The sequence below is a fragment of the Etheostoma cragini genome, chromosome 13 (assembly GCF_013103735.1).
Source record: "Etheostoma cragini isolate CJK2018 chromosome 13, CSU_Ecrag_1.0, whole genome shotgun sequence".
In the NCBI taxonomy this organism is placed as follows: Eukaryota; Metazoa; Chordata; class Actinopteri; order Perciformes; family Percidae; genus Etheostoma; species Etheostoma cragini.
This window is the reverse complement of record NC_048419.1, coordinates 18,534,786-18,559,482: the sequence shown is the minus strand read 5'-3', so window position 1 is coordinate 18,559,482 and position 24,697 is coordinate 18,534,786. Positions and strand designations below refer to the sequence as shown.

At 39.2% G+C, this 24,697-nt stretch overlaps 3 protein-coding genes across 4 annotated transcripts in view; 2 read left to right on the top strand and 1 right to left on the bottom strand.

Moving 5' to 3' along the window:
• The window catches only part of stk32a (serine/threonine kinase 32A), a 64,117-nt gene extending 59,319 nt beyond the window's left edge, over positions 1 to 4,798 (bottom strand). Inside the window, exons 1-3 of one of the 2 annotated variants that reach the window (XR_004658935.1) lie at positions 4,552 to 4,798; positions 4,249 to 4,469; positions 2,756 to 3,266 (exon numbers count right to left, since the gene is read on the bottom strand). Coding sequence is in view for 1 of the 2 variants with exons in the window: in XM_034889083.1 (XP_034744974.1) it covers positions 2,756 to 2,807 (52 nt within the window). In the remaining variant the exon portion in view is untranslated. Of the gene's footprint in view, positions 1 to 2,755; positions 3,267 to 4,248 lie in introns of both variants that reach the window. The other variant, XM_034889083.1, reaches the window with a different exon arrangement.
• Positions 4,799 to 8,779: 3,981 nt separating this feature from the next.
• LOC117955725 (cytokine-like protein 1) lies at positions 8,780 to 11,294 on the top strand. Its single transcript, XM_034890398.1, has 4 exons — positions 8,780 to 9,010; positions 9,420 to 9,464; positions 9,727 to 9,873; positions 10,999 to 11,294. Exons 1-4 carry the CDS (start codon positions 8,858 to 8,860, stop codon positions 11,053 to 11,055), a joined length of 402 nt encoding a protein of 133 aa, XP_034746289.1. The 5' UTR covers positions 8,780 to 8,857; the 3' UTR covers positions 11,056 to 11,294.
• Positions 11,295 to 13,886: 2,592 nt separating this feature from the next.
• Positions 13,887 to 24,697, top strand: part of stk10 (serine/threonine kinase 10) — a 41,521-nt gene continuing 30,710 nt past the window's right edge. The window contains exon 1 of the mRNA XM_034889119.1: positions 13,887 to 14,371. Coding sequence (XP_034745010.1) covers positions 14,213 to 14,371 — 159 coding nt within the window. The 5' untranslated portion in view covers positions 13,887 to 14,212. The remainder of the gene's footprint in view (positions 14,372 to 24,697) is intronic.

The window sequence follows — 24,697 nt, the reverse complement described above, 5'->3', positions numbered from 1 at the left end:
GACACATAAGGGAGCACATGTGGTGCGCACATCACTCTCAGAGGAGAAAAACATGTCTTGACAGAGTCCACATTCATTCATATGCCTTTCTGTAGATCAACTAAAATGGGTTGAGTATGAGTTACAAAATATGCTTCTGTCTCTGCATTGTCCACCAAGGAAAGCAGTCTATATTTGTTCTGCAAATAGATAAATGCAACATTTAAGTTTAATTAACAGAATCAAATGTTCTTGCTGCTGCTTTTGATGTGAAATATTTATGTCTAGGTTGTTTTATATCTATGGGTTAATTTAAGAGTTGCACAATTAATTGCAATTTTATAAAAATCGCAGTATGGTCTAGTGCAATATCCAAATCGCAGAGGGGTACAATATTTGTTTAAGCCAAAATATGTGTCAAATCATTCTGAATTAAGTATTGTAGTGCTGCGGAGACGTCGCGGTCTACAAATCCAATCCTACAGACAACCGAAAACATCTTTGTTTGGTACAGATAGTCGCAAAATAATCACACTATAATCATTTTAATTGTTTAAAAGATTTAATATTAGTCAATGAAAATGAGAATCATGATACAAGCACAGTCATTTGTTAAAGAAGTTCCGCACACTGTCCATTACGCCTTGCAAATACTTTATTTCACAACGTTTCAGTCTGTGTGACTGGCATAATGGACAGTGTGCGGGACTTGTTTAACAAATATTGCTGACCTTTGCCTTTTCCGAGGCACCTGCCCCTGAAAAAAGGTGTGCAAAAGCGCTTTTGAAACAAACGTGATCATTCCCTTCAATATCGTGAATCATATTGCAATCGCAATATCAGTCAAGATAATCGCAATTAGATTTTTTATTCATATGCATTTACAATAAAGTCTACAAAAATAAACAGTGAGGTACAAAAATGTAAACTAAAATGTAGCTATAACTGTACAAAAGCAGTGTTTGACATAGCAAATTACAATATGCCACAAAAGTGGCATTAAATATTTAGAAGCATCCCCAATCTTACATTCATTTGTGTCTAATTATGTTAAGATATTAATATGTATAGTAGTATATATACTAATGTAAATATTAAGACTTTATGTGTAAAATATAGGAGAGAGACACATATTTGCAAACGTGGCCTGATGGTGGTGCTACTCTGTGGAACACCCATTTAAACTGAAAAGGGCTCGACCATTGATTTAAATAAAAAAATTTCACAACTTTATTGGCAGATTTTCAGTTGCACAGGAACTATAGATAAAAATCACCATTAGCTAACCTCAGAGCATTAACGTTCACTTATAATGTATTTCTTAAATATCAGCATTTATTAATGTTTACTGTTGAATTAACAATCAATCCACCTCTGTGGCACATATCCCCTTGAAGCAACCATTAGCGTTTCTGAAGTGTAAAGTGAAAACTCAATTTGCATCTTTATTGCTAGTCCGACAGGAGAATGCATGATGTATACTCCCCATGCAGTGACCCGCCCGGTTCCTCTGACCTCAACAGGAGAACCCTGCCTGTGTCTGATGGGAGTCTCATCAGTGAGGGGATTACTTAGTTTCCAGTGAGCAGGTCTTTTTCTAATTCCAAGCGATGTGTTTTTCTGTTTATTATTCTATTGCCCTCGGTGAAATCGCCCACGCTGTTTGCGAGAGAGCAGTCAGGGAGGTACACTGTTGCATTAACTCAGAGTTCAGAGACTCTCTGTTATGAGTGACATTTCCAGAACAGCATGCCCGATGACTAAGCACCAAGGTTAACTGTGAATAATGATTTCCTCTTTGATAGAGTTTGCCTCCAGTGAAAAAGAGAAAGCCACAGATGTCATTAGGGAGCGCTGCAGTCATTTGACAGACTTAGGTTTGTCACACAATAATGAAATACGTATTTCGGCAGACAAACCAATAAATGGAAATATGAACCCGTCAAATGGGTTCAACTGAAAACAGATATTATGGTTTACAACTTTATAAAAACAAACCCATGTATCATCAATTTCATGTCGGATAGGATATACAGTAAGGAAACCCCTGGGCAAGCCACCTCACTTCTGGCTAAATCACTGACTCATGTAACACAGATTTTTTTTGGAAGACAGAAGTCCCTGGGGTGAGGCCAATATGGAATTACTTTTAGCCTTAAATCGATACATTGTCATTGTCTTATCTACTCAGGTCACAAAGAAAAAGGAAATACATTTGAAAACCGAGAGCTTTGCCAATCCAAGTCATAACTCCTTTTGATGTTAATCTTGATAGCGAAGACTTTTAAGATAATAGCCTGTCCAGACTCAAGCAATTTGGAAATAATCATGAAAATGAAGGCATTCCAAACCAAAGGCAACATTAGAGAAAAACACAACTTTTTTATTCTATTCTATGCGCTCTATATGTATATTTGCACAAGTATACAATGCTGGGACCATATCAAAGACAAATGAAACTACAGCAACGAGGGCTAATCACTTTTCCCATTTGCTGAGGAAGACTGTGGCAGACCTAATTAGCAGTACATCAGTCACAACCATTTACTGTAAATCAACTTCATTTGGTTAGCCAATAAGAATAGCTTATTTATAAGGCTGCAGAAAAGATGGACACCCTGGCATAAGGCAGTAAACAGTGAATCCTACGCACAACTTTTGTCATTTTGTTCTACCCACCTCCCCTGTTTACCGTCACTCTATTTGAGCCTGCAAAAGTAGAGAAAACTAAAACGGGAAAAGTCATATTAACAATGTTAAATGTTTTATTACTCACCCTCGTCTGTGTCATCGGTGACTGGAGCCTTGCTGGACTGTCCAAGCCCCATGGCTGCTCCTCTTACAGATTCTCCTGTTCTGCTCCCTTAGCTCAACTCAGCATCAAACTACCTCTCCCTCTGAGATGCACTCATAGCCTGGTCAACTCTAGCCCCTCACACACACACACACACACTGTCTCACGTACTGGACTGCTCAACCCTGACACACACACACATACGCAGCAGCTGGCTTTGTTTTGCTGACTTGAACGGGTCCCGTTTTCCTCTTAACGCTTCACCTTGACACAACCACACATCATTGCACGCACACAGAGTGGAGGGCTTGGGGAAAACTAAAGGCACTGAAGCGCACACACACACACACACTGTCCAGAAGGTACTGTACTACTACAGTATAAGTTTGTCTGTCTTCACTGCTGTTCAGATGAATGCGGGCAGCAGACGAAAGGAGGAAGAGGGTAGGTGATGTGTTTGTAGCTGTGACCCTCTGTTGACTGAGAGTCTAACCTGTGAGGGGAGGCAGAAAAACAAGACACCACCATCATGATGAGGGAGGGAGGGAGGGAGGGAGGGAGGAAAAAAGTTAAGGTAGAGCCCCTGAGACGTGAACGCCTCGACACACCATCTAATGATGAATGGAAAGACTGACACTGAATGTTCTTAGATCTTAAGATACTTTCCTTCATCTGTTATTTATCAATTATGTAATTTTTATATTTTAATCAGAAACTCATCCCAGTGGAGCACTGTCTGCAGTAGATGCGTGATGAATGGTATGATCGTTTTTCCCATTAAGAGCACAGAATTGGAGGCTTTAGATTTATAGTTTGCCGGTGTTGTGAGCTGTAGGTGGAATCCCTCAGGCTGCCCTCCTCAGGACAGGAGATTTTATGAGTTACTACGTTTTGTTCCACAAGTAGACAAAAAAACAAAGTTCAGCTGCCTCATGAACTCATGAAATAAATTCACAAATTCAAAAATCATATTTGCACCTTACAATGTCCGATACCTGTAGCCTTATCCTTTAAGGAGTTGGGCAGCCATTATTACGTTTATTTAAAAAATGTTAATGTTAATGTTGATAATAGGTTGCAATTTTCATATCACAACTGCATTACTTGGTTTGCTATGGTATTACTAACAGCATGTCCCATTACAGTATATCAAAGGAAAATGAATAACTGAACTGAGTAACTGAGATGCATTTAGGGTTAAATAGACAAACTTCAAGTCATCGTGGCAACATTCAATCCGCTAGGGGAAACCCTTTCATGAATGTCATTCCAACACTGTGATAGTGCCACCATAGATTATCTGAGTTTCCCTTTTGTGTTAAATGAAATATCACAAAACTAGTGCGGACAGCTGCAGTGCCAAACTCCCCGCAGAGGACGTAGTGCTCGGAGGTCCTTATCTGATCGAATGGGCCAAACATGCGCTGAATAGAAAGTACCCCCTGCATCCATGCAGGGCAGCTGTGGGCACCTACCTCTGAACGCCGCCGGTTAGTTGAGCGTGGGACCATTTCCAGCCCGGTTTGCTGCAGATATGTGAGGCGACAGGGGAGCAACAGTACAGCTCAGAGCATCACTTGTCCGGTGTTAGGACGACGACGCACTGGGACACCTGCCACCCAAAGAATGGAATCACACAGCGAGACGTGACTTGCGGGAATGCGCCGACCGAGTGCAATGCGAAATCCCGTTCTTTCTGCAGGACAGAGGACAATGGGAACAGATATGGGGTTTAAGGGGGGAAACTGCTCGGTGCGTTGCACTGATGAGGAGCTGACCTCCACATCTCCGCCTGTGTAATGCGCTGGCCACCACCGTGCGTCTGGAGAGGCACGTTTCATATGGTCAGGCTGGTTTGCTGTAGCTGCGGGACTGAGGTTCCCCTGTCGTTAGCATTCACTCATCAATCTCTCTCTCTCACACTCTCTCTCTTTATAAAACAGAAGTTGTATGTCTTATAAATATACCAAATAGATTACAATAATATTTTCAAAAATATTACAAAGAAACTATTTTGCCTGTCATAGTTACAAACTTCATGTACAGGCAATAAGTTGACAGAAGGTAGGCTGCAATCAGTTAATCATCGCAGAGTGACCATAGCCCCTGAAGGGATTTTCTGGGTTTTATCCTAACATTAGGAGGTGATTATCAGAATAGAACAGCCAATCACATTAATTTCTTATTCTAATGGAATGTATGTCTAGTAGGCTATTTAAAAAAAACAGTTTTCCCCCCATATTAATATTACGTTAAATTTCGCATTGCCTCATAACCATATTTTATTCACATATGTAGGGAATTATTGTATCTCACTAATTCCCTACACATGGATCCAGAGGTCATGATCAGCTTTAACACAGCGCCCCCCAGAGCTGGTACTGCTCTGCTGGGCACTTCAGCTAGGCAGATTGTCAACAGTGCTGTTTCAATTTGGTGGTGGCCCCAGGCGAGAGGCAGTCTCTTTATAGAGGAGCTGAGATTGCTGTCTCATAATAGCCTTTAAACGTATATGGAAATAGTAATTATACAAGGGGAACAATGGACACTAATGTCTCTCTAATGCTCGATTGGGAGTCTGTACTGACCTTATTGAGCCTTATGGTATTTCTTTCTTTTTTTTTAATCTCCTTTGGCTTCAATGTAATATTTAGTATACTCTGTGTAGGCCAGTAAGCACAGACATGTAGTGACTGTTACTTTACTTATCTTGTCATAAAGGTCTGGAGTATATCATTATGACCTTCACTTCTATAAAGTTGTTTTTCCAGTGGCCTTCACATTATTCACATTATGTTTGCCAGCTCTATGATTCATATGCAATGAATATCCAGGGCTTTAATACTAGAATATGCCATTGCCGCATTGGAATTTTAGGTCTTTTTTGGCAGATATCCGTAGTCCAATTTCAACTTACATTAACTTCTGTGGTCATTAACTACAAACTGTAAAACATGTCCGTCCATTTTAAGGCCCCTGTTGATTGAGCAGGCCAAGGTCGAGAGGAGAATGGCTGAGTGATGGGACTGTGAGAACAGAGATATAGCTTATACAGTGCACACTGCACTTTTTTTTTATGCCTCGCCGTCATGCCAAGACACACACTCAGTGTGGGCCATCCATCTTCATACGGATGTATAGGGGACAGACCTCCAGCTCTCAACACAGGCTATGAGAAGTGGAGAGCATCACTCAAAAGCACGCTGTTCCCTTATCGGGCATTTGGCGGCATCAGGAGGTCATTTTTGGGGGGGATGAGATAAGTGATGACAGTGTCACATCACACCTGGACAGAAACAGAGTGCAGCTACTGAACAGGCCTCAACATGGAGGAAGCCAATGTTAGTCCTAGTTTTGTCAGTGAGGATATTTATTTAATTGCTTGTAAAGACAATCAGTCATAGATAAGTCCTGGTTATATTGGATTCAGATTGTAATGAATTAATGAATAAGAAATGTTTTGCTTTACTTCAACACAATGCATAAGGACATTAAAGTGCCCATATTCTGATCAATTTCAGGTTCATAATTGTATTTTAAGGTTGTACTAGAATAGGTTTACTTGGTTTCATTTTCAAAAAACACCATATTTTTGTTGTATATATTGCTTATACATAGCTGCAGATCCTGTTTTCACCCTGTGTGTTTGGGTCTCTGTTTTAGCTACAGAGTGAGACATCTCACTTGTTTTAGCTACAGAGTGAGAAATCTCACTTCTATACTATCTTTGTTGGGAGTCTCACATGCAGTAGGTAGGTACAATCACATCAGCTATTGAACTCTTTCTCCAACTTTGGTCAATCCATGGCAGGATTAGCTGGTAGACTTCTTCTAAACGAGGGGACACTTGTGGAATACCTGCAGAACAGGGACATGGAAGTAAAATTTAGATCTATTTAGTAGATTTTGGTGAACTAGTGTGTGTTGTAGCAGTGTTTTGCCATGGAGAATGAGCTAGCATGCTAACACTAGCATGTGCTACAGTTAGCCACCTCATCTTGCCTAGTGACATAGAAGCTGCGGAGATTTTGAACAGCTCACCCTGAGACTGAAGGCAGAGGGCATTCAGAAACCTGTATCTCACTCAAAACAGCATGGATAGTTTTTTGTGTGTGGAAGGACCAGAGACACAAAATAACACCCCCAATCCCAAAAAAGGTGATTTTGTCATTATATGGGCACTTTAAGACTGCTCAGGAAAATGTAAGGAGTTTAAATGTGTGAAATTAGCTCCATCTAGTGGATAAGAATCAATGATCACACCAGATGCCAGCAGCTGGAAAAAAACATAATTAAGGATTGTTCCCACCCAGGTCACAACCTCTTCACACTGCTGCCATCTGGAAGGCGTTACAGATCTTTACGGGGTCGCACTTCCAGACTTTTGAATAGTTTTTTATCCAAGTGCCGCAAAACACCTGAACCATGATCCATATGGACCACACTACACTTTAAGGACAATGTCTTCTTTTAGCTACTTATCAATTCTTATAATTTATTTAATTACTTATTTATTTAATACTGTGTTTATACTGCTCTTTTATTATGTCTTAATTCATGTTTTACTGTGTTGTCTGGTCATACTGTGTGACACCACCAGGGGAAGTGCAAATTGATTTCCGTTGTTATGTGCAATGACAAAAAAGACATTCTTCTTCTTCTTCTTCTTCTTCTTCTTCTTCTTCTTCTTCTAAGAAAGACATGATATGACAGAGGCTGATTTTAATACCACAGGGGTCTTATGGAGATATAATTTACATCATAAATCACTTTCATGGTCAATAACATCAAGTTTCATCAACACCACCCTTCTCACTGATGCAGAAAGGCTTCAATATTAAAGCACGTATCAGGGTACAGGCTATAAACGCTTTCCTATTCAATCTGGTCCCTTTTCGGTCTTAGGGATTTTCATGGATTCTTCCAGGCAAGGCAGTTTAATTTATACAGCACATTACAAGAAAAAACTCAATGTGCTTTAAATTAGAAAGCACACAGCAGCGAATAACATAAGGATATAAAAAATGGCACAGTTAAAAACATTCAGCTATTTAATTCCAAAGGTGCTATATACTGTATTGAGTTGGGTTCTTGAGACAAAACAACAGCCATTGTTGGGTTTCACCGTGCAGTATTCGCTTTCAGACAATACCCAATTGATTTTAGGAAATAGAATGCATGGGAACAAATCTTGAGTGGTGGAAAATAGCAAGGAACATTTACTCATTTATTAAATATTGTACTTGATTACCATTTTCAGATACTTGACTTGATTTCCATTTCCATTTCCATTTTGGGCTATAACTTGGCTTAGCTACAATTCAGAGACAAATATTACACTTTAACTCCTCCACATTTATTTGAAACTTAATTCAGTACTATATCTGCATGTTTAGTTGAATAATGTTTTCAACAAATATAAGGTCATGTGTTTAATATAGTTATTAAAGATAAGACTATTTTATCTCCTGAGGGAAATTCATGAAGCTACTCAGCAGTAGGTAAAGTAATTCAAATTAGCCTCACCTTCACCAACATTAAAATGATGTACACATTAATATATTTAATATTATGATATACATTATTCTGAACGGGTCCATTCTGCATGAGCAGTACTTTTACTTGAGACGCTTTAAATATTTGTTGTACCTTTACTCGACAACAAAAATCATTACTTTTACTTGTATAGTTTACTTGTAGCAGAGTATTTCTACATTGTGAGATTGCTACTTTTACTTACTGACTACCATCACTGGAAAACTGATTTAAGAAATACAATGCTGAATATTCCTCCTTTTTTCTGGCAAATTACGTATTTACTGTATGTTCTCCCAGTATTTAAATGTTTGGACAAAAATAACACCTCACTATCTTCTCGAGCCCGCTTTGATTCCTCCATAAAGCTTAGTGCTGTCTCATCTGATACAATGGGTTGTCGCCTGTCATTCTTCTGGGGTTGCGTAATTATTTTGGTGTAAACGGAGGGTGTGTTAAAAATCTGTCCACATGCATACGTGGCTGCAAGTGTGCATCGGTGACACAGACAAACAAAGGTTCGGTTAGTGCAGTAGGTGTACGTGAGTCATGTTCATCTTTAACCACTTGTTGCTTGTTTCATCTTTGGTGCCGCTGGCACTGAGCTACTCTTTCTACCCACCAACATGCTACACCAAGGTGCTGAGCATGGCACGAGAGCTCACCCAGTGGGCTGCAGATTTAAAGAGGGACCCTGAAACTGTAAGTTAGCTGCTTTGTTGCAACCATAATAGATTTTATAGATTGTTATGCTTTGACACTAAAGTTGTATATTGCATATATTCTTAAATGGTGTTGATGCCATAAAGTATGTGTACTTGTTTGTTGTTCATCTAGTGGGTTTTTATATATTGTACTAAGGTCATTTGACATAATAGTTATTTTATTTCTTTATGTATTATCTTGATAAAGATATGAAAGAATTTAGTTTCATTCCATCAAATCAAAACATTGTGGGTTAAATGTAAACACACAGAGTAAGGTTTCATTTAGTAATGTGAGACACCCATCCCTACCCCCAGAGTAGGGATGGGTGTTTAAACTTTAAATTATCCTGCAAATGTTGATTTTTAAAACTTAATTCTGCTAAACTATACTTCTTTGCATCTAGAGTTACTGCATGGGACACATGCCGGAGCTCTATCTTGATATCCATGTAAGTATGACTTCAAATTCCCCACGATTGTAACAAGGAAATCTACTTATTTACACTAGATTGGATTTGTTGTTATTGTTCACAATTGGCACATGGAAATCTACATATTTGAAAAGTAACCGGGGTCAAAATTCCAAATACTTTTGTTCAATGTTTATCTTTCTCAGTCTATTTTCTACACTAACATCTGTGGAATTTTGACTGAAAACCTCAGCTGTAAATCAAGCACAGGCACACTAATTGCTACTTATGCCGAACGCAGAATGCCTGTGTGATGTACAAAATGAGGACCTACATCTCCCTGGTGGAAGGCCTGCGAGATCGCCGCTGCGCTTACACCAGAGAAGTGAGAAAGCTGGGTGTCACTCTGAGACAGCTCTTCATCTTCATGTCGGAGAAATGTCACGGGGTAAGACAAGACCAAAGGTATCTACATGTAACACAGTGAGACTCAAGTAGTGCCATAAAGTTGTGTCTATTTGTGCCATAAAGCAATTATGTCAAATTAAATCTGGTAGGACACAAAGTAAAGCCCAGTGAAACATCTGGTGTCTTTTTTAATTGGGACAGTACCAGAGGTTAAAGGCCTTTGTAGGCATTGCCTCATTTGTACATTGGAAAGTATGCTAATGTATCAAAATGAATTTGTTAAAGATTTATTTATGTTAAAGTACTTGTACATTAAATCAGTTTTCACAGAAATTATTTTTTGTACATCACATACATTTTTACTGAAGTACAAAATGTGCTTTTTCTTTGAATAGAGAAAGTAAAAGTTGTTTTACTGTAAAATGGCCACTTATTATTCATTTGTTCCCCATCTTGTTTTCTTCCACTGTACCTACATTAAAGTACTAGTAACCGTTTTTAATTATCTGGGTATTTTAGATAAATTTAAGAACTGTAAATTAATGTATATTTTTAAGACACATATTACTGATCACCTAGCTATATCCACTTTATATCCACATGTAACAGAAAAGGGAAAACTGATGAAATACATTCAAAGTGAATGTCCGTTAATGGGTCATTTGACAGGATTAAACAGGGTTGATGATGTAGATTATTAAAAAAATCGTTCAAGTCTCTGTGAATGTTTAAGCCTTCTCTCCGGAACTGTTCCTCTATGTCTGAACTGTGTTGGTCTGCGCTTGGTTTTCCAATACAGAGTGACATAACCCATCTGTGCAGACCAGGCCACAATGTCCAAAAGGGTTAGAGGTGAAATAACTGTAATTACATTAATTTCGGTAAACTTAAACTACAGAATAATTTTTGACCTCTAATTGAGGTCAATTGTACTGGAAATACAGAATCAGTGTAAGAACACAGATGTCATGTGAGTATTTTCTTTTGAGGATTTTTATTTGTACCTGCAATTTCAATTCAGATATTCAGGAAACAATGCATTTAATATGAACGCACACAGAGCTGAACTGCTAACCACATTAGAAATATCAATCCTGAATAAAGGTTTCATTCAAACCTACAAGCTTTACCTAAAAATGTTCACATTAGCTTTATTTCTTTATAGGACTTGGTGTTCACAATCTATGACTGTGCTGCGCTGGAGCGCTATCCTGGATTCTGAGATGACATATATATAACTATCTGATGGCAATACAGTCCTTCTATGTGCATTAATCGAACATGTGCAATAGCCGGAAGAAACAAGACTGATGTAAAGTTTAAATCTACGCTAACTAGGGCTTGTGTTACTAAAAATCTACTTTAATCGTCTGTCTTTTCTGACTATAATGAGGTTTATTGTCACTAATTATCACATCTTATGGAATCTGACTAAGTATACATTTCATGTAATAAACTTTATTAAAACGCCTTTTGTTATTCTTATTTATTAGGATGTGTCCAAGTGTACTTCAAGATCCTTGGTCATTCACTACACATGATAAACAATATTTTGGACACAACTAGTGCTCTACAAAAAAACAACAATCTAATTCATAGCATCCAAAAAATTATAAATGCAAATGCACACAATGCATAGCTTACTTCTTCTAACAACATATTTTATTTACTTGATTTTATTGCTTAAATGTGTGTGTGTATGTGTGTGTGTGTATTTTTTACAGAAGACATTTTGACTTGTGATGGTAGGACAAGCACATAAATGTCACCAACAACACAACAACATTAGCAATTCAAATGTCCCAGTAGATCGTGATAGTTTGACAAATGAGCGCTGACACTGAAGCAGCTAATGGGGTTTAGCCATCATTAGTTGCATTATTTCCACCTGGGATATACCTCCTGTGACATGCCAAAAGTTTTCAGTAACAACAAATATATTGTTTTGAAATTCTGAGTATTTCTTAGTTGTCGTCGTCCCTCATTTAGTGTTGTGTGAAAGGATCCAAACGACTTAAAGTCAATGGGCACTTCAGCAATCTCAGAGTGAGAGAAAGTGCATCAAGTTAAGATGCTGGAGCTTAATTAAGTTTTCTATTCATAAGAGCTGTACAAAGTAGACACATATATAGTACAGTGGTGACAAATCATTAGTGTGAGGGGATTAGTAGGAACCTCTGTGGGCTTGTATGGGCTTGCATGAGCTTGTCTCTTCACTGTAGGTTCTTTAGGGATTTACAGGAGGAGTGACAAAGTCTCTCATTTTGTGTTGAGAATGCAAAGTAACAGAACGTTACACAAAGTGGTTGGTTTTGCCATAAGTTGAAACATAGATAACATGACATATTTGCCTAAAATCAATACATATAAAGTCAAATCACCTCTACTTAAAGTGAAAAATACCCTGAAACAGTAATAAAGCTGTTGTGTTTTCCAACTCATTTGAACCACTGACTGCCACCAATGGGCCTCTCCGTAATCGGTAATTTGGCAGGTAATTGTTTGGCTAATCTATCCATAGAACTCTGAAAGAAAATGACTCTTGCAAATTAGTTGGTGAATGAAGGTCAGTGAGTTTCATTCTAGAGTGCTTTATGCACTCTGAAGTAAAATGTTATCTGAAGTGTATTGACAAATATGCATATATACATCCTCCGTACCTCCTAGGAAACTGATAGAGTGCCTACTTCAGGTAGAGAATGAGTCCTTACCCCAAGTGAAGGAGTTTGTTGTTGAATATTAATTTAATGGCTTGAAACAAGGTAACCAAGGCATTTTTTCCACAAAAGATTTTACAGAGTGCATTGTTGAACTTCAGACATTAACATAAAGTAAGGAAATACATGTAGCAGGGCACCTTTAAAACCCTGTCAACCTGACAAAAACAAAAACATTTAGACTTCATGTTCAGATGTTGTTGCTGAGTTGTAGTTGTAGTGGAAGTTAGATGCTCAGCCTAATAGCCAAAATGCACCAGACATAAAATAACTGTTAAAGGTCACAGCAGCACAGAGCACAACTTTTAATACCCAAATACACTGAATGAAAGTGGATAAATCATACACCAATCATATTTAGCCTAGTTATCTGCGCTTGTTAATCCTTTATTTATTCTTAAGTCATTCTACGCATAGTTTAAAAGCATTAGACCAACAAACATAATTCCAGGACATAATGAACGCTGCTGTCATCACGCAAGTTATTATTTTCAAAACTGATTAATATGCTTTATTCTTTTTAAATTAATTGTTTATTCTAAAAAAAAATCTATTCTATTTTCCCACAGTCCAAGGTGATGTCTTGATGTCACGCTTGTTTTTTTCTTCGGACAAACAGTATAATACCCAATCATATTTAATTTGAAATGATATCAACCATGGCAGCAGAAACACATGCCATCTGAGAAGTTAAGAACGAAGAATGTTTCGCATCTTCGCTTGATTAATCACTTAAACCATTACTTCGTTATGTCTGTCAACTCATTTCCTGTCAATCATTTCAGCACAAGTGATGTATTCATCGTCTCAGTGCCTTGTCTCACTCACGTGGTTTTGTGTGCATCTCAACAAGTTCCCAGTTTACTGAGCAGAGTGTGCCACCAGAGGGCGAGATAACACTGCCTGATCAGGTGAAGAGCAGGTAAGTTGAACCAGAACAACATAATAAGCATAAAAAGTATGATTTTGATACTGATTGAGGGATTTTAAGGTTTTCAGAAAACTAAACTTAACTTTGACAAAGTATCAATCAAAATCTGAGTCTCTTCTTTGCGGTTTAATAAGAAGGCAAACCCATAACCAATCTTATTAGACACGCAGTGTGACGTAGAAGCACAGTAAACTGGGATCACAACACGTTACAATATTAACTGCATTCCACAGAGCTCTCCCAGAAAGTAAGGGCACAGCTGTTTAAATTGTCCGAGGACACGCCCACCATGATGTCCTTGTAACTCATTAGTTTGAGAGTGACGACGACTTGTTCTTTGAAAGAAACTACATTTCCATGACGGCAGTGGGAGGGTTGTTGAGTAACAAGGTGGGGCGTTTTCGCAACAAGTTGGCCAGGAGGCGGCTGTCAGGCAGCCGTTTACTCCATCGTGTTTCCAGCGGCAGGTGGTCACCGCGCGTCCGGCATATAAAGCGTAACCGCAGTTTGTGAATGGGATTATGAGCACAGAGCCTTCATAGCACCTTGTTGTGATGGACGGAGTACAATAACTTCTCTGAACTTGCTACTTCTCCTTTTATTTTCTCTTGAACGCGGAAAGTAAAGATTGATCATTTGGTATTGGGTATAGTGTTTTTGACGGGCTGCGCGTCTCTGCGTGCCTTCTGATTTTTTTTTTTTTCAGACTGAATTTTTGGTCATTATAAATAATGGCTTTCGCTAGATTCAGCAAAATACTCCGTCTGCCCGTCATTGAGATCAAAAAGAAAGTGAAGCAGTACGATCACGTTCATCGGGACATCAATCCTAACGATTTATGGGAAATTATTGGCGAGCTGGGCGACGGTGCGTTTGGAAAGGTCTACAAGGTGAGTGATTTTAAAGATACGAGGCATCTGCAAACTGGCCATAAAAGTGTATTGATAGCCCGCACCCTGTTTGTAGTTCTTAAACTTTATTCGTAAGTTGCCCACCTGTCGCAAACTTCAGTAACACTCTGTTGTGTTAGAAAAGCTTATTGTATAGTTAAAGTTCTCTGCCATGTTTCCCCAGAAGTCACTTTTGTGTTACTTTAGAATGGTTATCAGTTATATTGTATATTATAAACTGCAGTTCATACATCCATTTCCTTTTTAAGTTTTGTGCACCACGATAGAAACAACACCACATATCACATAGCCCACTTTCTAGGCTATAGGTGTGAACAGGTTCCGATCTACTGTGGATGCTTCACCTTCCCAGCATTGCTGAGGTTATGACTAATATGTCAACTATGTGGTTGGTCCACTCAGGCAGTCACCAAACTGTAGCTTTGGGTATCTTTGTGTGAAAGGTTTTACCTGTTTAGACAAATAATCATAATACTGATGTTAGTCAAAGATTCACGTTCTCCTCCTGAGATCCAGTTGTATTCCTTTCTGTGAGTTTCTTATTGAAGTTACTTGCTTTCTCTCTTAAAGTCTTCTTAGTTTTTTGTATAAGAGACTTATCTAGTGATATCCTGCAAACTATCTCTGCAGTACGGGTTTATAGAACAAATCTGGCTGTGAATCCAGGGTGAAGCAGCACAGAGACAGTGAAAGCACTCTTCATTAGTTCTGTCCTATCCTCTCCAACTTCAGCAGCAGCAGTAGCACTTTTGGCTCAAAGGCGTTATTTAATCAGGATCTGTTGGCTGGTCAGTCCCCTCTGTGGAGCATGGCACAGGCGCTCTGTGTGTGCACTGCCGAGCAGAGCACAGTGAAAGTCTTTGACACAGCAGGGGCCTCAGTGGAAGAAGTGATGTCTTACCAGAGGTCTGCATGGAACAGAAAATGTAGTCTTTTTATTTTTAAAGCACTCCACCTTATTTAGGTATTTTGTTTTTACTGGACAGTATAGGCCATTGCGAGATGAGTCTCGATTGAAAGGTGACTTGTTTGCACTGAAATGAAAATAAACTTGTTCCAGCTTGCTTGTGTAGCAGCCGCAGGTGAATTAAACCTAATGTAAGTTGGCCTATAATGTATCTTTTGAGCAGAGCGAGCATGTGAAGAATCATGTGGTTAGCAGAGAAAATGACACAAAAACACAAAGTGAAGCAACCAGTATACCATGAACACAAACAATGCATTCATTTTGCTTCTAACAAGCTGAGGGGCCGACTGAACACGAGGTGCTTTAAGTTTGAAGAAAGTTAGTTTGTAAATACACAGATTCCGTGAATTTTACCGTGCAGAGGCATACACTGTTCAAACCAAGGACACACTAAAAGGAACAGATGATTTGCGGTTCATTGTCGTGTTATCGTTCCTCTAAAGCTGTCTGACATGTTATGTGTCCCCACTATGTTTTCCCTTTCTTATACAAATGTTAAGCCCCTGCTTTGGCTTCTGTTTCCTCTCCTTGAGTGGGTTGGAGGAGGACAGCTCAACACCTGCATCTGTCAGATGGAGGGAAGGCAGGCAGAGTGGGAGCAGATAATGGCCAAGAGAGGAAATCATGGGACTGCATCAGGGGACGACTTCCTCTAACAGCTCCCAAACCTCCAAAATCAGCTTGTCTGTGGGAGGGAGAGCTTCAAGTGGTGTATCGCACATGTTTTCCGTTGTTAAAGTCTTTGATAGAAAAGGCCCGAGAGATGTCTCTGTCACATGTGATATCCGCAGAAGAGCAACAGTGATTGTCTCTTCCATAAAAAGAAAGTTTTAGTTTGTTTCATTTGCACCTGGCCAGGACCGCTGCTTGTTTCCGACATGTGTCTTTAAGATGAAGCACAGACCTCTTTAATTGTACAGTGTTGGTTGAGAGCACAGAGTACTCCTGTCAAACTGACTCTCTAAAGGTTATTGTTACCATTGGGAGAACAACAATTCACTTTGTTGTGTAAGGGGAGTGTTAAGGACAAATCAAGCCAAGAGCGTGTTTATATCACAGTAACACTGACAGGAGGATCTTGGCCCTTTTATCTCCTCAGACTTCTAAAAGATGTACACAATGTAAAATTGCACTTAAACTGCTGGAAATTCTTTTGATTTTGAAATGGTCACATGACAAAAAGCTTAAATGACATGACACAACACCATGACATGGTGCTCTTTGGATGCTTTTATATGGGCCTTAGTGGTCCCCTTATACCATATCTGAAGTCTCTTTCCAAAAATTCAGCCTTGGTGCAGATTTACAGTCACTAGAGCCAGTCCCACAATGAGCTTTCCTTAATATGTGCCATTTGTGAGTTTGTAGCTTTTGTAAAGGAGAGAAGGGGGGGGGCAAAGTGGAAGTTGGGGGTGTGGCCTGGATCAACTGCCACTTTGCTCGTTTGAAAGCCAAAATGTCTCTCTCTCTCATATGCAGTCCAAATTCTTTGGGCGGGCAAAGGAGATAAAGGGGAGGTAACCTTGCCCCTTATAAGCTCATAAAGTGCAAGATTCCAGATTGGCCCATCTGAGCTTTCATTTCTCAAAGGCAGAGCAGGATACCCAGGGCTTGGTTTACACCTATCGCAATTTCTAGCCACTATGGGCCAAAGGCAGGCTGAGGAAACTCATATTAATGTTAAAAATGGGACCTTTTAAGAACTGCTGGTTTATTGCGTGTTTGCATGGCCGCTTTGGACAAAAGCTAAAATGTTTTTACCATACCTGCTGTCGTAAAGGTCTTTTCTTTACAGTGCTGTCGCCCACTGTATATTATTGAGTTAGCATTACCGGGAGGTCATATAGTCGCAATGAATAATTTTGCTCAACCAGAAACTCATTCATACACAATGACAGAATGCGTTACAGATGCATGGTTTCATTTCAAGTGTTTTATACTGTAACTTGGCCTACTTTGGATGTATTATGAGCTAAACCAGATAACGGTGTCACTGTAGCAACCAATGTTATAGTAGCTGCGATTTAAATCGTGCATTTCATTAAACCCAAGGGCACTTTACACAGGTACAGGGGTAGAAGGGAAAAGAAAATAGAAAGCCAACACAAGTAATGACTGAAAGGAATAATATGTCTGCGCCAAATGGATGGGAGATGTAATTTAATGTCAGCTACTGATGTAAAACCACATTGCATAGATTAAAGTTATTTTATGAATGAAATAGACATATTACATATCTGAGGGCCAATTTGGGGATATTTTTGAATCATCTCCAATCCCATCATTGTTTCTAGTGCTGGGCGGTATACCGGTTCACACAGAATGCTGGTTTATAGTTTTGTTATGAATTTTTAATATACCGCCCCACCGGTGTACTCAATTACATAACGTTCGGAATGCTATGCTACGCTGCGCAGCGCAACATTGTTTCAGACGGATCCTTTTCAGTGTTGTGCTTCTGACCATGCATGGTGCAACCGTGGCGAGGGTAAACAGGAGTGTTCTGGCATTACATTACGATGAAGATGGATAGGAAAGACATTGTAAGTTCCGAAATCAAAGCTGCAGAACTAGTAGAACATGATGACACAGAAGAACTTGTGCCAAAGAGAGGAGCCGTGTCTGTTGTTTGGAGTTTTTTTGGTTTAAAAAAATCAATCTTGCTATACATGATATAACATGACATAATAAACGCAATAACATTTCACCTACACTCCTTGTACAGACCGTTGAGAAGAACTGATTCAGAACAATGATTTATATTACAATACTTTGGTGAACCATTCTTCCTGTAGGGTCTTCATTACAAGTCTTTCTCATACTTAGTCATAACAAGAAAATACCTCACTTCCTGTTCACCCAGTGTGTCATAGGATGTTTTCTACGCATTTCTGTATATGCATGTTTGCACTTGTTGGACAGAGTGTCAATGTGTGTGGCTTTTGGCTGCAACCGAAGCATGTAAACAGAGGAGTTGCATTGTTCCCTTCACTAATTAATGGCCCACGTGGCGCTTAGCACATTGCCCTGCTGCCGATGGTTAAGGCTAAGGTTTCCATAGATACAAGCAGGTTGTAAATGTATGCTCTGTCAATTTGCCATTGAGGGATTAAACCCTCGTATCTCTCTGTTGGTCTGGGATATAAAAGACAGTGGACTTAAACTGCAGCAGAGGACTTGTTTGTGTAGTAAGCCACATACTGTAAAACTATTTCATTACTCAAGATCAACAACAATTGTATACAAAATCAGATGAATTGCTTTGTTTGTTATGGACAGGATAGATGATGATTTTTGTTTTTTTGAAAAATAATTCATACACATTCGGTTTGAATAATGGGCCATTTCAGAACCGTCCAGTTTCTCGGGCCTCTGAAGATATTTAGTACTGGGCCAGATTTACTTGCAATGACAGATGGTGGAACGAGTGAAAGGCTACAGGACTTCTAACATGATTACCCTTTTCAGACAAGTGAAAGAGAAACACACTTGGGTGTCATCAGTGAGGGGGAGGGGGACAGGTTGTAACATCTTCCTTGTACAGGAAAGCCACAATGTTTGTGGGAAATGCCCCAGACTTAATTCAGAATATGGCAGTGACACGAAAAAGTATGTTGAAGTTCCTTTAGTGGGATCATCGTCAGACTGGGTCTAATCTCAGGGACCAGCTGGGCCTACAGCGACTGATAGGAGCCCTGTTGAGTGGGCGTGGGCTCAGCATGCTGGGAGTCCTTGTGATGACTTATCATTGGCTCGTTGTCATGGGCCTGTGACAAGCTGGTGGTTGAAGACTTTCATGAGCATTGTAACCTTGTCATGCATGTGTTATTGTTTGGATCACTTCTGTCTAGTCTAGTGCATTGCACTGAATAGTCTGGCATCTTGCACTACCTGTCTGAGCTTGGTTTTAGCAGAACCCTCTAACCAGGAGAATGCGAACCCCTCCAATCTGTTGTTACTTGTTTTGCGTGTACACTCTGAACTGTAGTCAGGATGTGGATCTCATCTGTCCTGGGATTCATGCTTTTGAAATATTGTGCGAGGTTTTGCATGAGTGACCTAAAGAAGCAGCGTAAACGGGTTATTTTCTTTCAAGGCTCTTTGTGGCATATCATGATTTCCTACCCAACTGACCTGCTTTGTACTTGGGACGTTCACTTCAAGGTTTTGAATATGGGACATTTTGCAGTGCTCATCAAAACTTTCACATCCTGAAAAGAAGCCACAAATGCACGCAATGCTTTCTTTGTCTCTTTTTAAGGTTGGGGTTAGCCATGAGATGAGGTGTGAAGTTCACATTTCTACACAAATCTCTATGAAGTTCTTTGTTTAAGTTACTTTATTGTACAATAGGTTGTAAATAAACCAAGATGAATAGTGGAGCTCTTTTAGTTGTAGTTAGTAGCACTGACAATTTCAACCCTTACCCTCAAAACAGAACACTGATTAGGCCTATTCATGAATGCACAGTCAAAACAAGTTAGTTTAGGGTACCTTTTTTCTCACAACAGACCTAAGATTGTATTCTGGTTGCTTTTTTTTTGTTGCTTTTTGCTTTTTTTAAATAAAATGGTTTTGTCAGTCCCTCCCCAAACCCCCATGTTGACATTTTTACTTTTTGTTGCTAGTACAGTACTTTGTCATGATACATTTTACACTGTACAGTTTGTATTTTAGAAAAAAATGGTTGTGGTATTAGCAAGGCAAAGGTTTTGTTTCAAAGTAATATAGTATAAATGTTGTTTTCGTATACAAATTTACATAATATAGCAAAGAATACACTATAATTAAACAGGTTATAATGCTTTTTTTAATCATGGTAGCATGCAGTCACATCAATTGCTGCATTTCTTATGCACTTCTTATTTCCTTGATAGAGACTTGATATCTTTTGATAAGTATTCTTAGTATGCTATTTAAAAATGTACATATCAGCCTTTTAAACTCCTAATGTCTTTACTACAAAAAACAGTGCATTATGTTTGATTGATGATCGGTTTTAGGAGTGTTTTAGGACAATTATAAAACTAATTTAATTCACAAATGTTTGTCTACAGATGGCCCACACAAGCTGCATACATCCCCAAAAATTTCCACCAAGAAGTCAATATAGTGAATGTATCAAACTGAAACTGTTAAAGTGAGGGAGACACTTCCCCCCCCCCCCCCCATCCGCAGTGGAAATTACTCTCATGGTTATTACTACAGAGACGTGACAAACATTTACTCCTAAGTGTTCACAGCATGTCACTTCTCTGACACATTGTAATGGAACAAGACACAAAGAACTGTTTAGATATCCTACTTCCAACAGATCAGTAGCCTACATGTAGCTGTTTAGCATTCTTGACTTGTGCACCTTGTTGATCTGAATGAGATATAATCACTTCCACAGGGGTTTGCTCTCAGAGGTGTGGTTTTATTAACTGCTGTCATTATCAGGAGCTGAGAACCGCATTCCTTTTAGCAGACATACGGGTAGAGCCTACAGAGGAGGTGCGGTGTATAGGTTTATGACAGGGTAAAGGTCTAACATATACACACATTCCCCTGCAGGGGCTTGTAGGTGTGTGTGTTGGGAGAACCTGTAACACTGTATACAAGCTGAAAATACACGTCAGCATGTGGTATGCTTATCCAACCTGGAGGTGACTGACCCCAGAGTCAGTTATTGGTTACAAGAGGTCATCTGGTCCATTCACTCTTATGGTTAACTGTTCATCATTATTTTCAGGCTACAGTCTAAATAGGTAAGGGCTTATTAAGAATAGATATTGAGCATATTTTGTAATTTATTTTATACTTTTTTAGGTTGCCATTTTCAAACTAGCTGAGCTAAATCTTGCTCATTTACAGTTGCTTTGCTCATTTTGCTTGATGAGCATTGTTCCCGTTATATAAATGACATGAGAAGCTGATGGTAATTCATTTTTATATTTCCGGTAATTTTTTGGTTTGAAGTTGTAAATTGCCACAGGCTACACACACACACACACACACACACATACACACAGACACAGACACAGAGGCTGGAAGTGTGTGCTTTTATGTGAGTGTGTTTGCTTAGTCTGCCAGTACATACAGTATGTTTGTATGCCAACATGCGGGTTAGTAACATCAGCTTTTTCTAAAGCTCTTGTTGAGCAGCAGCCGGTGTGGTTATCGGTCATGGATTGTGGCCTTCAGAAAGACAGTTACTGAAAACAGATGGAAAAATATACATGACAGATGGTGGGGGGGGGGAGAGATATACACAGGCATGGATGACAGACACATTTAGTGAGGGAGACAAAAGATGTGCAGTGTGCCAGACGATGGATGAGGAGGCAGGATGGGAGAGAGGTGTGCTGTACATATGTTTCAATGAGGGGATTAAAAACAGAAAAAAAATATGTAAGATGTTAAAAAAGTTAGATAATACTCTGGGAGATGATAACAATGCATGCAGATCAACTGATGGATGCTTGATAGAAAAACATAAGGAAACTAGAGAAAACATATGCACAAACATTTAGGTTTTGTCTAAATTGCAGTGAAATCCAAATGATGTGTAATTTATAATGGGATTTGGTAGGCGTTGATGAGCACTTGAGCTATAATCTTCATTTGTGTTTCAATTGTATTTATTTAGAAGTTAAAAATGTCCTTTCACACCGCAGTTTGAAATATTGTATTTAGGTATTAGTCAGTTGATACATACTTGTACTTTTTATGTTTTTACAGTCCCTAGCATTTTGCTATGTCAGTCTCTAGGTCTATTTGTTCCCAGTGGTCTGTGCCACAGCTTTTATATGGTAAAATAATACTGTGGAGTCATTTACTTAATTAGAAGAGGACTTGCAGATGCTTCACACGTACAATGGCACTACATGTTGGTCTTTTTAAGCCTGTGTTATGTGTTGAAGAGTGTACCTATTCTTCTGCCAGGTTGGCTCCTCTAAGTAATCCTTTTGCACTTAACCTACATGAAAGCCAAGTCACTAATGAACAGGAAAATGGCCAGGCAGAGAGCGAGTGAGACAAGCTGCATGACGGAGCAGAAACAAGTCCTCATCTCCATGGAAACCAGAACCCTAACAAAGCTAAAGACTGTTGTCCTCTGGAGGAGAGTTAGAGAGAGTGAAGAGTCAGTGGGTTAGAAGCAGTGAAGCATTGTTTCCTCTTGGGATGGCTACAGCAACTACAGTATTTAGTGGACTTTATTCCTACTTCTTCAGTGCTGTGGTTATTAGGTAATAAATCAAGGTTTTTTCTGTGTAACTTGCTGACATCTGCCATTTTTGCGTTCTGTTTTTTTGTCACTTTATTTTGTGACATGTAGAGAAACTAACTTGTTGGGGGTAACCGTAAAGGGGCTGATGTGCAGTCACACCTTCAAAATGTCAACGTCATGTCAATTGGTTCAACTCTAGTGAGGGGCTCAAAATGAAAACAAAACACATGTCAAACTCATACAAGTTGGACAAAACAAAGGTCTCAGAGTGGCACATTTGCCTACACATCGCCATGAATTTTTTCAGCTATATGGGTATGACAGGTTGTTTTAAGTTAGTTAGTAACTAACCTTTGTTTTGTCCAACTTGTATGAGTTTGACATGTGTTTTGTTTTCATTTTGAGCCCCTCACTAGAGTTGAACCAATTGACATGACGTTGACATTTTGAAGGTGTGACTGCACATCAGCCCCTTTACGGTTACCCCCAACATCCTTCTATGTGTAGGTTTGCAGAGACGTTTACATGTATCTTTGGAAAAGCATTATGTTAGCTTTACTCAAGACCACATGTGTGGCAATAATAGTGTGAAATTTTGCTTTTGCATTCTAGTATTAAAAGCACAAAAAACACATTATCTCTCCCACATGTTGTTGTTGTTGTTGTATGATAAATCATGTTTAATTTAAAAACTTTATTTTACTACACTTATGATTGGTCAAAGGCGGTGTAAAGACGTACATCATCATCATCAGTCCAGGTTTGAAAGTTGGACAAGTATGCTTATATATTTGCTTTTAATAATGCATTTGTGTATCCAGTGTTTTTTGAATCATTGGCTTTAAAAAAAAAAAGAATTGTACAGATCGGCAAGCTAGATTAAGCTGAAAGCTGAAGATATTATGTCCAGGATGTGGAGTTCAGTCGGCTGACTTTAACCAAACAGAATGGTTTAAATTTGGACAAAATTAACCTTTATATAAGAGAGATCTAAAGCGTTCCTCATAGTCAATATTTTGTGTTTGTTGGATGAGGCTGCTGTGGTAATTGTGAGAGTTGTTCAGATTTAAAGGGCATTAAGAAGGATGATGGCTCCTCTTGCAACTACTTTTCTCTTGTGTACATACTGAAGCACACACAAACATAAACTTGTGCATTGATGTCATGCTAACTTGTAGGAAGGGAGGAGATCACATGTGAGACACAATGAGGCGTTTCACTGTCATTTCCTCCGCTGCCTATACACTTAGTAAGTTGCACAAATACCTTTACACGCGTGTTTGCATACTAGAACCTTGAATTAACACGTTTCCTGTGCCACGCAGAAAGCCACCACATAAATACGTAATGCTCAGTTTTCTGTCTACCTTCTTTGTCCACTTCCCCAACCATCTGAAGGCCAGAGGCACATTGCTTATTGTGCACGTGTGTGTTGACACATTACAATACTCCCACTTGTTCAGATATACAGTACAGTAAGTCAGCCATAATTATATTGGTCTATGAATCTGACACACAATGAGAACTAAAAGAGGAGGAAAGATTGAGGATAGCATTTGTTTCTTGGACAGACAGTAGATATATTTCTAGGACAGATAACATGACATAAAACATAGCAGCTTTAATATAGCTAGTCTTGTTAACATAAACGTCGTAGTTTACATTGTGTGCATTTCTGAAACTTAGACTTAAACAAGGCAACATTATATTAAATGCATTGAAAGTATGTTTAGCTTTTTCTTTTACAGAGCAATGGCAGAACACCAACAAACGTACCCTAGGTGCACATACAGTACCAGTATGTCTGGAGCCACTTCTTCTGGAAATCAGACCCCAGGCAGTAAGTTTGTGGAGGCCAACAGTGTTGGTGCAGCAGGGGAGCAAATAGCAGAGAGCTGAGATGTTAGCAGAGGAGTGAAAGTGTCTGGTGCCTCCATGTTTACTTGTTAACTGACTGATGGTTTGATGGCAGGAGGTTACGTCCTGGTGACTCACACTGTGGGTTGCCCTGGTGTGGGGCCAGTCTGGCTTCTCTAGAACTCTATTTGTCAAACACACACACACACACACACACACACACACACACACACACACACACACACACACACACACACACACACACACA